The 16,971-nt window shown below is 37.4% G+C and overlaps 1 protein-coding gene across 34 annotated transcripts in view; it reads left to right on the forward strand.

Moving 5' to 3' along the window:
* Nrxn1 (neurexin 1) overlaps positions 1–16,971 on the forward strand; it is a 1,060,789-nt gene that overhangs the window by 500,255 nt on the left and 543,563 nt on the right. For all 34 annotated transcript variants that reach the window (XM_047521996.1, XM_047521998.1, XM_047521995.1 and 31 more), the window contains 3 exons: positions 6,464–6,586; positions 13,542–13,923; positions 15,513–15,703. In XM_047521996.1, coding sequence (XP_047377952.1) covers positions 6,464–6,586; positions 13,542–13,923; positions 15,513–15,703 — 696 coding nt within the window. The remainder of the gene's footprint in view (positions 1–6,463; positions 6,587–13,541; positions 13,924–15,512; positions 15,704–16,971) is intronic.

The following is a 16,971-nucleotide window of genomic DNA, read 5'->3' on the forward strand; positions in this document are numbered from 1 at the left end:
CTTTCCTAAGTCTAGGCAACCTGCTTTTGAATCTAGGTTGGTATGACTCTTACCCAAGTTCAGACCTTTTTTACTCTGCATGCTGCTGTCCCTTGAAATATGTGAGAATCTACATATGAACCAAATGTAATAGGATATGCACAAAACACACCTGTTTTAACCATTGTTTAAAATGTATTTAGAGCAGTATTGTTGTATATTTATAAGTAGGAAGAAATAGGGAAAGGTACAGAGATCAAAGAATGCTCTCTGATTTTAGCAAGACAATTAAGTGATGAATGTTAATCAGGTCCCAGATAAATCAGGGTCCAGGTGTTCCTCTTGCCCTTTCAGTAAACAGAAAGACTGAGCCACATCAACTCACCTCTCATGGAGCTATCCGAAATATGGAAAAGGTGAATTAGTTACCCATACATCTCTGGAAATTTCTTCTTTTCTTCCTTAAATGATTTCACGTATTGATTTTTGTTCCCAAAACTTTCAAATTGAATTTAAAATGATTCCCCAAAAGAGTACAAATAATTAATTGGGAAGGAAGGCCAATATACAAATTTCACAGAAAAAAAAAAAAGAAAAAGGAAAGTATTGAATTGTAGAAAGATTTAGTACAAATCCTAAATCTTGGTTCCCTAATGGATAGAAAATAAGGGAAATCAATGCATTGCACAATTTTTATGGTGTTAGAGGAAAAAAGACTACCACATCTTCAGCTCAGGGTCTATGCATTTGGACTTTGTCATCAAAGGAGTGCAGACAGTGATGCTAGAGGACTGATAATAAAAAGAGCGGTGGCTTTGAATACCTGTGCACCTGGATATACTTAAAAACTGATGTTCTAGAAAAATAGTTTTTAGGTATCAGTTGCAAAATCCTTTTTGTATATCCAATATTTTTTTAAAGTAAAGGGTAATTTGCAAATGACTTTTTAAAAAATCTTTGCTGGAGTTTTCTGATCCAGATCCTTTTTTCTGAGTGGAGAAATGAGTTCAGTGATTTACAAACAGGGCTCTGTAGAGTCCAGGGGTTCCAGGTGGGTGGTGTCTCAAGGGGAAAGTTGGCCCATTTCTTTAACAGCAGAGCAACTCCTTCTTTGTATGGTTTTTATGATCAGCCATTCCTTGGATTTAAAAGTAATGATAAAACCACTGCCCCCGTTAAGCTCCTGGATTTTCATAGAGCACAACCATTCTTGTCCTGAGGAAGGCGAGCTTTCAGAGGAAATGCTGGCTCAGAGTTTCCACACTGCTCTTCTGTGACCTGATTCTTTGACAAGGAGAGAATAATTTACCATAACTAAAAGAAAATATTCTTAAGTATCACTTATTTCACCATATAAGCATTTGATCTGTTATTTAGTGTTCTAGAAAACTTGTCCATATAGAAGGAGGGTACTCCAGTACATAGGACAAAGTACTTCTTACCACTGACCTATCATTTATTGATTGATTGTGCTCTATTTTGGGAAGGAGATCAGGAAGATAAAAGCATAGTGAAGATTTGACTATATAAAATAAGGAACACATTTTTAGCACATGCCAATATTTCTTTATGGATTCATCTGAGTGTAGTAATTCTAGAGTAGAAAAATAATTGTGAGGTTCTATCTGCCTTTGCCTACCCATGCCAAAAAAAAAAAAAGGTGAAATTACTACTGATGATGATGATAATAAAACTACCATACACTTGGAGAACCTCCTTATAAAATTGCCCTTTTTCATGTACCCCAGTGTGGGGAAATAGTTCAGGGCTATCCAGTTCTTCTAGAAATAACGGAATATTAAAGTTAGTCATAGGAAAGTATTTCTTCTAGGCTCTTATCCATCATCCTTGTATAAAAATAGGAATAGGGAGGAAAAATTATTTGCTCCAGGTGACAGAATTAATTGAGAGCAAATAGGGACAAAATCTAGTTTTCTTGACCATCCCCTCCCATAGTGAAAAACTACAAACTGTACCATGCCATTTTCTTTCTTCAGAGACTTTGCTTTAAAAAGACCTATGATTCATGTTGATATGCAAATAAAGATGAAAAGAGATCCCCCTTCCCCACCCCCACCCACATTCCTGTGTCTATCCTATACCTTAAGTTGAGGTTAATACATTTTAGGAATAAATCTCAGAGACACCTACAATTCATGAATCTGTAAGTTGTGAAAGGACAATCACCTTGAACTGAATTAAGGAAAACTGAAATGCTATTTCCATGTGTTACTAATAAGTTATTAGCTAAAAAATTATGAGTAAACCAAATGAATATCCCTGACCAGGAAATAGTTATTTCGTAGTTTAAATTAAGCTCTGTTGAAAAGAATGGACGTTCTTACTAAGCTGAATTTATTTTTGTTGAGTTTTCACCGTTGATGCAGGACAAATAGCAGTCAATAACCAAGTCATTGACTCAGATTTAGGGAAGTTCATTCTAGATCAGCATAATATAAGAGGCAGATTTTTTTTTAAATTAGTTAAACTGGTAATCCAGAGACATGAACTCTTAAGTTATATAGTTGTGACCCTGGAGATGTCATCTGATCTCCTTGGGCCATATATTCTGTGTCATAGATAGTTCAGTGAACTTCTTTGTCTCTCATGCTCCTTAAAACTCTGGAATTCTTTAAATTAGCAGTAGCCTGTAAGCTGAATGCTGCCCAGTCTGGTGATGACTAGCTGTGGGTGCTCCCCCTCAGTGTTCCTCTCTTCTCCTGCCTGCAGAATTATTTTCTACAGGAAGGACGTTTTAATGATCTCAAAATTTCAGGCTTAACTCTACTCCTTATGGCCTTGAATATTTGAAATAATTCATTTAACCTCTCTAAATCTCTTCCTTAATTGAAAAAAATATATAAAAAGAATACATCTATGGCTTAAATGGTAGGTTACAGTAAGAATCAAGTATAAAATTGCATATGTCATAACTTTTGACCGGACAAAAAGAATGATGTCTTTAAGAAACTGCTTTGAACTTTCTTAAAAGCCTTTAAAATGTTGCTCGATGTCTTAATCTACTCAGGCTGTTTTAATAAAATACCAGACTGGGTGGCTTACAGAGCAGACATTGTTTTTTGTCATAATTCTGGAAGGTGTGAAGTTCAAGATCAGGCCTGGCAGATTCAGTTCTTAGTGAGGTCTTTCTTCCTGGCCACTGACAGCTGCTTTCTCCCTTATCTTCATTTCCTGTTTTCTTAAGGGCACCCATCCCATCATGGGGATCTGCCTTTATGACCTCCTCTAAACCTAAATCCCTCCCAAGGGCCCCTCCTTCTAACATCACCACATCCAGAGTTAGAAATTCAACATATGAATGTCAGAGGGCAGGGCACAAACATTCAGTCCATAGCATGTGTTATTTGTGTGAGATGTTAGCATACTTGAGATATTTTGATATCCCCAAAGGAAAAGGACATTCCCAAAGGAATTTAGACCATTAACAGCTTGAATGACTATAACTTTGCCATTGACATTTTGGCAAGAGAATGAACATCCTCCAACTCAAAAATGTCAGAAATTATGCCATGTCTTTCTTATAACAATTCCATATATTGTACAATTCTAAAGGAACTGTAGAGATCAGATACACTATCTTGTCACTTAATGGATATTGAGATGACTAGAAACTGTTTTAGAAAATTAGTAATTATGAGTACAGCCTGGCCCTAAACAGATGACCCCTTTTTCTATACTTGTATTCAGTAGCAGCTATTTCAGCATCCCTAGGTAGAGCATTGTCTTATTTAAAGATTTTCTTTTGCCAGGCTTTATATAGAGTGTGTGTAGGGTTTCCTAACAGTGTGATCATTCTGTAGGGCAGGCTGAAAGAGATCCCAGACATCTTTCCCACCTCCTTCAGTTAGATATGGGGAAACTGAGAGGTCAGGTTGCTAAGCAAGGGGTCTCATAGCTGGCAGGAGAACAATGCAGGAGAAAGATACAGACTTTGAGTAGGTCAAACCTGGAATGACAGTCTTAATATTTTTTAGCTGTGCGACCTTGAGACAAATTATTTTGGTTTTCTAAGCCTTCAATTCCACATCTGCAAATTGATGATAATGTAAAGATGAGATAACGTAACAGACAAAGTGCCTAGTATATAATAAACACTCACTAGCCCCTAACTTCTTGTAAGTAGGAGCTTGAGAACCAGCAACCACATTTCTTAACTCCCAGTCCAGTGTGCTTTCCAATGCACTTCGTGTTACATGAGTAACACTGTTTTGAACTGGGACTAATAAGTGCATTTTTAAAAACCTTTTCTTCCAAAATCAATCTGTTCACATTTTTAATAATGCAAGAAAAAAGCTTGAAGTTGGCCCACAGAGATTTTTATAAACCAAAGGGTTATTTTTAATTGGATTTTGTGCCTGTTGTTAGGGAAATAGTTGTTTCATAGATTAAGCATTATGATTTTACTGAGAGATCAAGCCCAGAATGGGGTATAAATGATGATATCACCCTTGCTCGTCTTTTTCTTGAAAATTATATCTTTCAAATTAAAAGAACAGGAGTAAATCTGCTTTAAAAGCACATATTTCTAAGGAAAAAAAAATCTCCCCTATAAAAATAGTTTTAAAATGATGTAATCTCTTTTCAAAGATCAAAACGAAGGATGACCCTTGCTGCTAGTAGGATGCTAAGCTGCTGCAGAGTTATTTAACATTTCTTTCTTCTCTATTGAAACTAGAAAGAGTTCCTCTGATCCCAGAACTTGCTTTCAACATTTGTTCTCACAGCATTTTTGCAGTTGCTGAACCAACAGGCTTCTTGTTATTTGGTGATCAATCTCTCAAAACTGCTCTATTCAGAAGAGTTTTTATTCATGTCATATCTGGTTGTGTAATTTAACTTCTCTAAAGAAACAAAAGAGACCATTCTAATCTTAATCATGGTTGGTACTATTTAAAGAATTGAGGCAATTCACTTTGCAAAATATAGCTAATATCCCTGGCTCATTTTAAGTCCCAGAAAAGAAACATCAACCAAGGAAGACAGGACTTATGCGTGTCATCAGTAACACTATAAGAGAGAAATCAAGGGCAGGGAGGAACCCCACAGTTCTAAAAGCAAACATTGGTCTCATGTGAATGGACTCCTAAGGTTTCCTCTTGCTTCCCTGACATTTTCTTTTCTTTCTTCTTTCCTTTCTCCTCCCTCATCTGTATCTTTACATTCTAATGTCCTCCAAAGATCTTTACACATAGTTGGTTTTGCTGGCAGAAATGGTTAAAGAAATCATGAACCCCAGACCAGATCCTCAGTCAGTGGAATCATGAAACTCAACAATGTTATGTTCTTCATTAATTTAATGCACCAGCGAATTTCAGTATTTTAAAAAAGGGCAGAGTAATACATCATCAAATTATGTATATTTAACTTTCTATTTTTCTAAATGAATCATATTTTGGATTACTAGGAATACTTATTTCTAACATAAATTCCCATTTATATGAAAAACGTTTTCTGCTTTGTTTTTACGTTGAAGAGAATCCAACTTTGTCATCTCAGTAATTTGCACTAAATGCCTTTCTAAAGTAATGTGTCTGTCCTGAGTCTATCTAAATCCCATTTGCATAGGTTTTCATAGATTTGCTGGAAGTTTCTTTGTCTGTTGGCTGCACTGCTTGCCCTCTTTCTTTTGGCCATTAGCTGTAAATCCCTTTCCTCCACTGTTGACTAACACCACTTTCTTTCCTTCTAACTCAATCCTTGCCCTTTACTGGTTGTGTCTCATTTATTAGTTTTGTCTACTTCCTGTACATCAGGATGTTTACCTAGATGTATGGAAGGGACTCCACCAAACAAATTTTGCAGCATATGGATCACTTGGTTATAAGGAGGTTTTTTTAGACTTAGTTTTTAGACACAACATCCATAAATTAGGAAGCTGATGAACCTAGGAACTTGGTGATTATGATAGGCATATGATGTAAGAGCCCAAGTTCAGCCATCACACAAGCACCAGCCCTGGAACCTTCATGCCACAGTCTAAACAGCCAGTTATCTATTCAGCTGAAAATGGTCCATGAATGTCCTGTGATCAGGTATCTCACAAGTTGCATGACTGTAACTTCTCCGTGAGCATTTAAGTGATAACTGCAAAAAATCCTTTAAAAATTGTGTGTGTGAACTGGGAGGCCTCCCAATGCTATATTGACTGTGCCTATTTATGACAACAGGTTAATTCACTTGCCTTAGATTGATGCATAAGATTAAAGATTCTTAAATTGTCACATTTGAATGTTTGTTAACTTGTCATTTTCCTTGCTTGCAATGACTCTAATGGACTTGAAAAATTGGTCCATCCAGTCTCTCTTCTCTCTCTCCTTTGTCTTCCTCTTCTCTTTCATTTCTTTCTTTCTCTTCCCTCTCCCTGACTCCCCCCTTTTCTTTATCTCTTTCTCTTACTCTCTGTGAGGTTCATTTGCTTGACTGATTCTGAGTGTCCATAATGACTGTTTGGCATATTCTACAGGCAAAGGTCCCGAGACCCTTTTTGCTGGCTATAACCTCAATGATAATGAGTGGCACACAGTACGTGTGGTTCGTCGAGGAAAAAGTTTGAAGTTAACGGTGGATGATCAACAGGCCATGACAGGTAAATGCCTCCATCTCCTTTGCCTTTTCTCCTAAATTTTCGAACTTTCTCATTTCCTGAATGTGATTTTTCAAACCAAGACTGATGCATGACATGAAACTTACGCATCCAGACCTTTCTTAACTCCAGATTTTCTAGTAACGATTTGTTTTAATAAGCAGCCTGTTAGGTATTTCCTCCCAAATGAACAGCACTTTTGATGTCTTGTTCTTTGTTCCTTAATAATTCAAGAAGAAATTATGGCACATTTTAATCTTGTGGTTTGATAAATATCTTAGTGCCTCATAAAATATTGAATTTGCCTCTTGGATGCTGATTTCTATTCAGTTTCTTTGTTTCTTGTATATTTTGGTGATGTACAGAAGCAAGTTCTGCCTTTTTAGCTTCTAAGTAAATAGGTGGATAGACAGGCCTCCTACTAGGTGAACTGCCTTTTCACTTTAGGTTATAACATATCATTTTGGGTCATTTAACTCAGGCAATCACATTAAAATATTAAGGATGTCAACTTCAATCCCCAAGTTATAGAAGCTTGACTGAGGGGAGCTGTACTAGGGTCCACCCTGGAGACCTCAGGAAGCCAAGTGAAAGAGGAATCAGCACACTTTTTATCTTCTTGGAAAGTAAATCCAAGCACAAGACCCACGGGAATATTAGCTCCTTCTCTAGAGCACATCTCCACTTTAATTACTTGAGTGCACATGATAGTCCTTGTGCAGTGGGGACAGGTCTTTGCTAGGTTAAATCCCCACAGGATTCTCTTGATCCAAACAGTCAACTCTCAATGTGCAACTTGACCCTTTGAGGGAAAAGAACATAAACAATGACAAAATGACACTTCATCCCAAAATACTTCAGCATGAGTTTTGTAAAAATCTGAAATCCCTTCACCTAACAAAGTAAAAGTTAACCAACTTCAGAAAATTTTGTGTTGATGCAATGCATTTTATTTTTTCTATTATCCATACTGCAGTTTTGTCAGTTGACTCAATGTTGTTTATATAAATATTTCCCCGTACATCACAATAAGCAGTATAGCATAAAATCAGTTAGTTGTCCTGTCTCCTTGGTCTTCTTTAATCTACATTTTCATAAACACTGCTTGTCTTCTATGACATTGATATTTTTAAAGTATGTAATTCTTCTACCTTGTATGAATGTAAAGTCACTCATTTTATGCTTATCTGATGTTTCTTCCTGATTAAATTCAGGTTTAACATTCCTGGATGAAATACCACATTGTCAGTGTTGTGACCTCACAGGATCCTATTTGGAACACATGCAGGGATGCACATGCTGTCCCTGTCCTTGGGTGGCAATTAAATTTGATTAGTGGTCTCTGTGTTGTCCAGTTTCTTCACTGTATAATTATTATGTTTTCTCCCTTGCAGCTAATAAACTGTAAGTGAAGAGACATATAATAAGACCATACCCATAGTCTTGTACTTTTATCAAAAAATTTCCCAGGGTTTTACATTTATCAACAATCTCTGCCTAATTCAGTCTTCACCACAGTAGTTACAAAATGCTTTTTTTTCAAATCCAGCACCCCTTCCATGTTTATAGTCTTCCCTTCTCTCTCTCCTTTATTTTCCTTTTCCCTCCTTCCTTCCTTCTTTCTTCCCTTCTTTATTGGTGTGGAACCACCAGATTCTATGTTTTTCCAACAATTTATAATTACTCTTAATTATTTTGGTGCTCAAATTTTCCAGTTTTTAGCTAGTGTGAGTCCTGTCAAGTTGATCTCTACCATCTTTCGATGAACTAAAACTTCATTTTTATTTGTTTTAGTTCTTTCTTACTTTCTGGCATGGCATGAGGTTCTGGCCGCAACTTTATTTACCATACTCCCCTCCTGGAATTAGCCATTTAGTTTCCTAGACAGGAAAATGTCTGGGCAGTAAGATGCGCTCAACACTGCTAGGACCTGCTTCCTGACCCTTTATCAGCAGAGACAGGATATACATTCACCTACACATACATATAAATATACACACAAGCATCTAAAATACATGTGTGCTTCAATGTTCAAGTATACATATTTTAGAAAACATGAATTCACACTGGTACCTCCACACCTGCAGCATTATTTGTTGATTTCTCACGTTCTATATTTCCAAGTTAAGAATCTTGACTCCTAGGGATCTCATTTATTCATTTGCTTAGTCTTATAATGCATCTGAAATAGTTTCAGAATTGCTTTGCCCATATCACTATCATCAATAAATGAACTAAAAGTAATTCAGCGTTCATTCATGATTCTTCTTCCCATTTCTCCCTGCCTACAAATCAACATATATATTTAAATGCTGAGTTTATCAGTAACTTGGGTTAGTAATTTAATTCCTTTCCTCCTTCCTTCCATCCTTTGTTTCTTCTTTTTTGTCAAAGATCTCTTGAAGAAAACAATTTATGATAATAAAATGTCACCTTGATTTACGTAAAATAAAAAAAGTTTCAAAAAGTAGTGAGGGTAAGTTGCCATTGGGGCTTAAGTTTAGAATGGGACATTTTTCAAACACCCTAATGACCATTTGAATTGTTGAAGCAATGGGCATTTCTTATTAAATAATACAAACTGAACAAAGAAAGGTTTTAAGCAGGAAAGCACTAGCAACCCTTCATATGAGGTCCTAAATTTTCCCACATCTTTAAGTCTTAGTGATTCTCTTAAGTATTTGTTGAACACAGGGCAGAATATACTCAGCCTGTTCTTAGGAATGTCTGCCCCTCACCCAGGGTGGCAAGGTCAGGAGTGACCAGCAGAGAAGCCCAATGAGGGTCTCACATGGGAAAGGGCTGTACAAACTACATGAGATCTCTATATGGAGAGGCCTTGGTTTTCAACTCATTGCTTTAAAATTTTGGAATCATGTGTTTGTGTCAGGGCTAATATGTGTCCTCACTAAATAGAGTTCACCATATATCCAGTCCCTCAAGCCTGCAAGTCAGACATTACCATTTCCTTCCTCCTCATCATCCTGCATATCGTTAGTAAATCCTGCAGCTTATATCTGCAAAATTATCTTATTTTGTCCATTTTCCATTACAACTACTTCTCTCTAATCTATTAATTATATCCACAAAGGGCATAAACACACACACACACAGAATGATTTCTGGTTTATGCCTGCTTGAATCCCCTAACAGGTCCTGGTAGAATTAGGATGCATCATGAGAGATCTGCCCCTGTACCTCCTCTCTACCTCTTGGGAGCCACTAACCTCACCGGCTCAGTCCTCTAATTCGGCTCCTCCCAAAGGCTTGCTCAGCTGTCTCCTCTTCCTAGAATCCTCCTCTTCATTCCCCTTCTCCAATGTTTAGCATGGCTTCCTCTTTTTAATGCTTCAAATCTTACTTAAATATGATCTCAGGCACCTGCTTCACTTCCACTTTTACTGACTCACCTCTGTCATCAGGTTCATAGCATTTTCTGAGTGTCAGTATATATTTAATTCTGTGCTCTCCTCTTTCTATCTGCCTGTCCCCAGGAGACTGAGGGTTGTGTGAAAACAGGGCCGAGTCTGCTCCTCTCCCTTCTATTTCCTCGTTGTAGCACAGCACCTGGCATATATAATGCACATGCACTGACTTTAAGCGAATTAACAAGTGGATTTAAGGCTTAGAGGCTATTTTGTTCCATACCGGGAATTTAATTCAGAGCAAGGCTGAACCTGAAATAATTGATCTTGTTTATCTGTTTTGATGAAAAGATTTGACTTAGATATTGAGATTTCTACACAAACACACCATTCAGGAAACAATCCTTTTTTTTTTCCTTTGCAGTACTGGAGGTTGAACACCTTTTATATATTTTTATTTTTTTCAAATGTTGAGGCAGGGTCTCTCACTGAGTTACTGAGACTGGCCTCTAGTTTGCGGTCTTCCTGACTGAAATGCCCAAGTACCTGGGATGACAGGTGTGGGTCACCAAACCCAGCTCATAGTTTTTTCTCAGTGGAGGTTATTGTGAATCTGGTGTGTCCCAGACAGCTTGGTTGGAGGCATTTTGCCACTTCTAAATTCTCTTGCCCACTCAATCTCAGGAAATGAGAGTGCATTTTTAAATGGTTAGATCCATAAAAATTTTTCTTCATAAAATCTTCCTCCTTTAAAGTTTTTTACTTTTTCTCATTTGCATTACTGATTAAGATTAAACTCTGGAGTAAATTATGAGTTCACATTTTTTTTTTTTAAATAGTGAGGATGGGACCACGGACCTCACACACTCTAGGCAAGAGCACTACAATTGAGCTATATTTCCAGTCCAGAAAATAACTTTTTAAAAGGCAATGTTCAAGTCAGGCATGGTGGTACATGCCTATAATCCCAAAGACTCAGGAGGCTGAGGCAGGAGGATTGCAAGTTCAAAGCTGGCCTCAGCAATGTAGGGAAGCCCTAGGCAATTTAGTAAGACCCTTTCTCAAAATAAAAATATAAAAGGCTGGGGATGTGGCTCAGTGGGTAAGCACCCTGGGGTTCAATTCCCAGTTGGGGGGGGGGAGGAAGAAAGACAATGGTTAGTTTATGTTTTCCTAGGGTGCTAATTTTCCCCCACAAACAAGCTTATCTACCATAAATGTCTGTGTGGTTATATATGATTATTGAGTATAAATAAGAACCTAGACCATGATGTTTTCTTCTTGTGACTGGACCATTGTTGCTTCAACTCTGTTTTACTACCTTTTATTATTTATGCTTTGCATAAATATTCTATTCCTGTGAGGAAAGAAAACAGATATTAAGTGTTATTTTTGTCACTGAACTTTTCAGTCCTACTAAACAAAATGTTCTTGTCTATTTTAGAGCTGCCAAGAAGTTGACAATTTGGGGTGGTATTTAGTTTCAAACATTAGAAGTTTTTTTCTGGATATTTTCTTACTGTTGACTGTGGACTGGTAGACACTTTAGGAAGGAGCACAGCAGTGTTAGGATGGGACTGGGGTCCACTGTGTTAACACTCAGATTTTAAAGTAGCAAAAAAGATAAAAATCAACACCAGGGATATCCAAGCCCAAGAGATTTTTTCATATTCTCTTCATATTCATTCTACATTGCTTATTAATTCAATGCCTCTGGTGTCCCTGGAGCTTTATATTTGGACATTATTAAAGTTTGATTTTATTTGCTACCAATGAGGGAGAACCCTGCAGAGCAGTTTCAAGGTCATTGAACAAGAACTATAGGAGGAGAGATGATGTCATTGGAGAGCAAGAATTACAAGGATTGTAACAGTATTTTGCATCAGATAGACTCTCAGAAGGCATGCAGAGGGGAGAGAAGATGTAATTACTTACTGTGACACCTTTGCTTTATGAAGATGTGTGTAGAGAGGTAATCAGAATAAACCAATGGCCCAGAAGAGAACATGGCCAGGTTGACTGGAGTGAAGTCAGAAAGGATTAAGGATGGGTGAAGAGTTTTGAAAGTTAGGCAAAGTACAAATCAGGAATTTTTTTTAACAGCAATGAGTTTATAATCAACAAAGTCAATTAAATATGTGAACAGTTCTTCTTACACAGCAAAAGAGCATCTTTTATTTTCTCCTTATAGTCATTTCCTTAAGATACCATCTAATAGTTTATTGTTTTGATTAAAGAAATAGAAGTCTATCAAACCGGTTTGGGGGTCCCACATAGGTGGGCGTTCAGGCTTCATGACACCTGGGAAGAAGGTTCAGCCCATTTTATCAAGGACTGATTCTGAGATTGGCCCTAATTAATATTTTCATTAATATCGTGAATGATAGGCCAGGGTGAGCTCAGTAAATTTTCCAATTATACCAAATTGGGCAGGGAAGCTAGCCAGGAATCTGGCTGAAAGAACTTGATTGCAATTTGAATGACCTTTCTGAATTACAGCAGAAAGTGTAATTAGTCAAGAACACGATGCTGGGAATGAACCACTAGTAAACAGTACCTTTTATTTATGTTGTGCTTTATCATTCGGAAAATACATTCACTTCATTGTTTGTCACTTCAGCCCTGCAGAGACACTCTGAAGGTAAAGATGGAACTAAGTTGGCTGTAATGAATTTGAGAAGTCTGATGGAATAAAAAGGGATGAGGCAGCATTGACTAGTGAATCACTAAATAAATCTGCAGCTGAGTTTCCCACTAGGATGCTTAAAGATTGTACCTTGTAGTAATGTAGCAAAATTTAATAGTATTCTCAATTTGGTTATGCTTTAAATTAGTATATTGTGCTCAGTGTGGTTATCCAACCCAAATGATGCTAGGAAAATGGCATTGTTCCAGACATCAACAGGATTTGTGAAGTGTTTGGGAGAACACTTCCCCAAAAAACGATTGTCGGCACAATTTGTCACAGAAAAGGAAAAGTGAAAAGAGTATATTTAACTTAAACATATTTTTATGGTTCACTATTGGAAGAAGAGTCAGTAAGTCTTCACTGTTTCTATTAGGTATAGACAAATATGGAATCTTATATTTTTCTGGGAGGAATATAAAGAAAAACATCATCTAACCATGAAGCTATGATGTAACAATTTTTAATGGGATGATTTAGGACAATCATCACCCTTGATTCCTTCTTCCCTGCTTGCCTTTCACCTCTATCTATCCTCTCCTCTTACTCATGTCTTCTCCTCTCTTGTCTTCTTCCTCCCTCCCTCCATTCCTTCCTTCTTTCCTACCTTCCTTTATCTCTCTCTCTTTTTCTCTCCCTTACTTCCTAAACATTCAGGAACATTTTTATTAAGGATGATTTTTGTTAAGAGTACAATTTGAACAGAGATTCTAACCTGACCTAAGAATGTTTTATTACATAAGCCAGCCTTAGCCAGTAACATCACCTGTGAGTACTTACTATGTGTAACTATCAAGGAGAATTTAGGTTTCTTATATTTTAAAATGTAATATTGCTACAGAAGTCTACATTTGAAAGCAGCTTTCAAATACTGAAAATGATAATAACATGTTATCTTTTATTTTAGGTCAAATGGCAGGTGACCATACACGGCTGGAGTTCCATAACATTGAGACTGGCATCATCACAGAACGTCGGTATCTTTCTTCTGTCCCCTCCAACTTCATTGGACACCTGCAGAGCCTGACATTTAATGGAATGGCATACATTGACTTGTGTAAAAATGGTGACATTGATTACTGTGAGCTCAATGCCAGGTTTGGCTTCAGGAACATCATAGCAGACCCTGTCACCTTCAAGACCAAATCGAGCTACGTTGCCTTAGCTACCCTGCAGGCCTACACTTCTATGCATCTTTTCTTCCAGTTCAAGACTACATCCCTCGATGGGCTAATTCTATACAACAGTGGGGATGGAAACGACTTTATTGTGGTTGAATTAGTTAAAGGGTAAGTGTGTGTAAGCTCAATGACAAATAAAACTTCAGACAAATGGACCTCCAGTTCAAAAAATACACATGAAACAATGTATTGGCATATAAGGTGGTGAGCAGGAGCAGGTACCTCATTTATAAGGAACCTTAAGTAAAAGTGTATTCAGTACAGTCCTTTGTATAGACATCGCCACAGATGACGTCCAGATAACATCAAGTTCTGATCTGTTAGGCCTTCTATGAAAATCACACTTCCAGTGTGTATTTCTTCATTATGCAAAACATATTCTGCAAAAGAATTTCTACAAGACTATAAGACAGTTTCTGCTAAATTAAATAGCTAATTCAAGTATTCAGATTATTTAAATTTCACAAAATCCCATTTAGCTCAAGTTTAGTTTTATGTCAGTGTTAAATAATTTAGAAAGAATGCTTTTTAATGAAATTTCTTTGGAAGTAGGATGAAAAATTGATGCCTTTTAATTGATTTAGACATTTATTATTCACCCATTCAGTGACTTTTATTGCTTATTTATTGTCTATTTACAATAATGTGCCAGCCTATATGTTTTGTTTTTCTTGCCAACTCTGTACATGTCTCAGATTCCCACCAATCTTGAGCCATGTACACCAATATATAACCCTAGTGGGGTTCAACATATGAGGCAGGGAGTAGACATGTATGTGACCTGGGTATGTAAGAATGAGTCCTCTTTTCCCATTAAAAAACAGGTATTCTAGATGGAAAGTGAAAGCTGGTGCAGGAAACTGAGAACCACCATTTAGTGTGGTCAACAGATAGTGGAGGGCAGTTTGGGAATATGGAAAGCAGAGTGAATGATCTTCTCTTCTGCTGAAATGGAGCAGTTTCTTCCCTGCTGATTATCCTCACATTCCCAGGACTTCTAGCAAGGATGGAGCCACCTGAAAAAGACCCAAATATCCATTTGTAAAACCTGACTTGGGGCTGGGAACATGGCTCAGAGGTAGGGTGTTTGCTTGGCAGGCATGAGGCTGAGTTTGATCCCTAGAGCCCCCCTCCATAAACACCTGACTTACTCCATCAAGACCAATAGAGTAAAATAAGAGGATTAGGGGAAAGGAGGAGGGGAGGGAAAGAGGAAGTACTGGGGACTGAAATTGGGCAAACTTTTTTATATGCATTTATAAATATGTCAAAATGAACCTCACTATTATGTATAACTATAATGCACTAATGAAAACATTTTTTAAAACCCAGTGAACTAATAGAGGAAATTTCCTCAACCTTACAAAGAATATCTAAAAAAGTATGCATATGTATCGGCACACATATGTGTGTGTATGTATATATGTGTATATATATAAAATATGTATGTTATATGTAATATATATGACCACTTTTTTCTATCCCCATTCTTTTCTACTGCCCTTAATCAGCATACTTTCCTTCATTACTTTTCTTAAAATTTGTGAAGTAGCTTTCTGAATGTCTTACATAATTTGTATTTCGCATCTGCAATTCATGTACCATAAAACCAGAGTGGTCTTTTTTGAAACCTAATCTAATTCACACAGTCCCATCAGAAAGTGATGACACCTTCCCCTCTTTCATTTTCTCCCCAGGTACTTACATTACGTGTTTGATTTGGGAAATGGTGCTAACCTCATCAAAGGGAGTTCAAATAAACCACTCAATGACAATCAGTGGCACAATGTGATGATATCAAGGGACACCAGCAATCTCCACACCGTAAAGATTGACACAAAAATCACAACACAGATCACCGCAGGAGCCAGGAATTTAGACCTCAAGAGTAAGTACGCGCTGAGTCAGGCGCACCAGCATTGCACCCCATGACCACCAGGCACGTGGAAAATCCCTTGCTTATAGATGTGTACGTGCCTCTGTGTGTATGTGTGCTGCTTCTGCAAAGGCTGACCAGAATTTCATTCCCAGCACATAATTAATAATACAACACACAAGGCTCTGTTCTTACTTTAATGTGGAAGAACATATGTATTTTTAATAGCAACTCAAAAAAATGCAACACCTAAGAATGCATGCATGATTAAAATTTAAAGAGTGAGAAAAATGTACTGAGTCTTGATGTCACAAAGAGAAGTTGCATTTGCAAGTTTCTTCAGTCCCAGCAGTTTTCAGTTAATTTGGTGTCAAGATAACCTAATGTGTGAGGAGTTTCTTCTAGAGCTTATTACTTTTCTTTCCCTGGTGAGGTTTCCTAGATGCTTTTAGACCCTCTGACAAACAAGAGTCTGAGCCTAGAGTATCCCAGGTCTCCAGTGGGGAATTCTATCCCCTCCCCCAAACCCTTACCCCCACAACCACACACACAAACTCACGCATACTTGCAGGAATGCTTCTTTCACCAGCTGTTAAGATAGTCAAACAAATGTCTTCCTTCCTTATTAATACTCAATTTCTTGGGTGAGCAACAGAAATGCTTAGAATTTATGTCAATAATAGGAAATAACAAAAGTTTCTATTTGGATGAAACTTTGTGATTCACTAAAAATAGTATCCATACATCCCATCTCATTTAACACTACCGCAAGCATTGAGGAAGGTATCATTGGCATATTATTCTGAACGTGGGGAATCTGAGGTTGTCCGTCTTGCCGACGGATAAAACAAGTAGTAGATAGAAAGCAGCAAACCCAGTTCTGCCCACGCTCTCTAGATTGTGCCTTCTGCTCCATCCTGATACATTTTGGAGCCCCAGAGATAACATTGCAAGCATAGATTACTCGAAAAGAGCGGCTCATTTATATTGATGGGATTTTCCCCTTTGACTCAAAAGGTAAACAAATCATGGAGTCAGTCAGCTGGAAAAAGGAAACCCAACAGAACTCTTCCTAGAGAAAAATGCTTTTTTCTAAATAAGGTGAAAGATGAAAGAAAAGTGTTCCGCTTTCTGTAATTGCAGAATATATTTAGTTTTTATTTGCCCAGCACATAAAATGTGTGGTAATGGCCATCTCCCTTCTTCCACAGTGGCCTCTTGTTAGCTTCAAAGAGATCCTGTTGGTGCCCACAAATCTAATAACTTAGCTCAAAAAAATA

The sequence above is a fragment of the Sciurus carolinensis genome, chromosome 13 (assembly GCF_902686445.1).
Source record: "Sciurus carolinensis chromosome 13, mSciCar1.2, whole genome shotgun sequence".
Taxonomy (NCBI): Eukaryota; Metazoa; Chordata; class Mammalia; order Rodentia; family Sciuridae; genus Sciurus; species Sciurus carolinensis.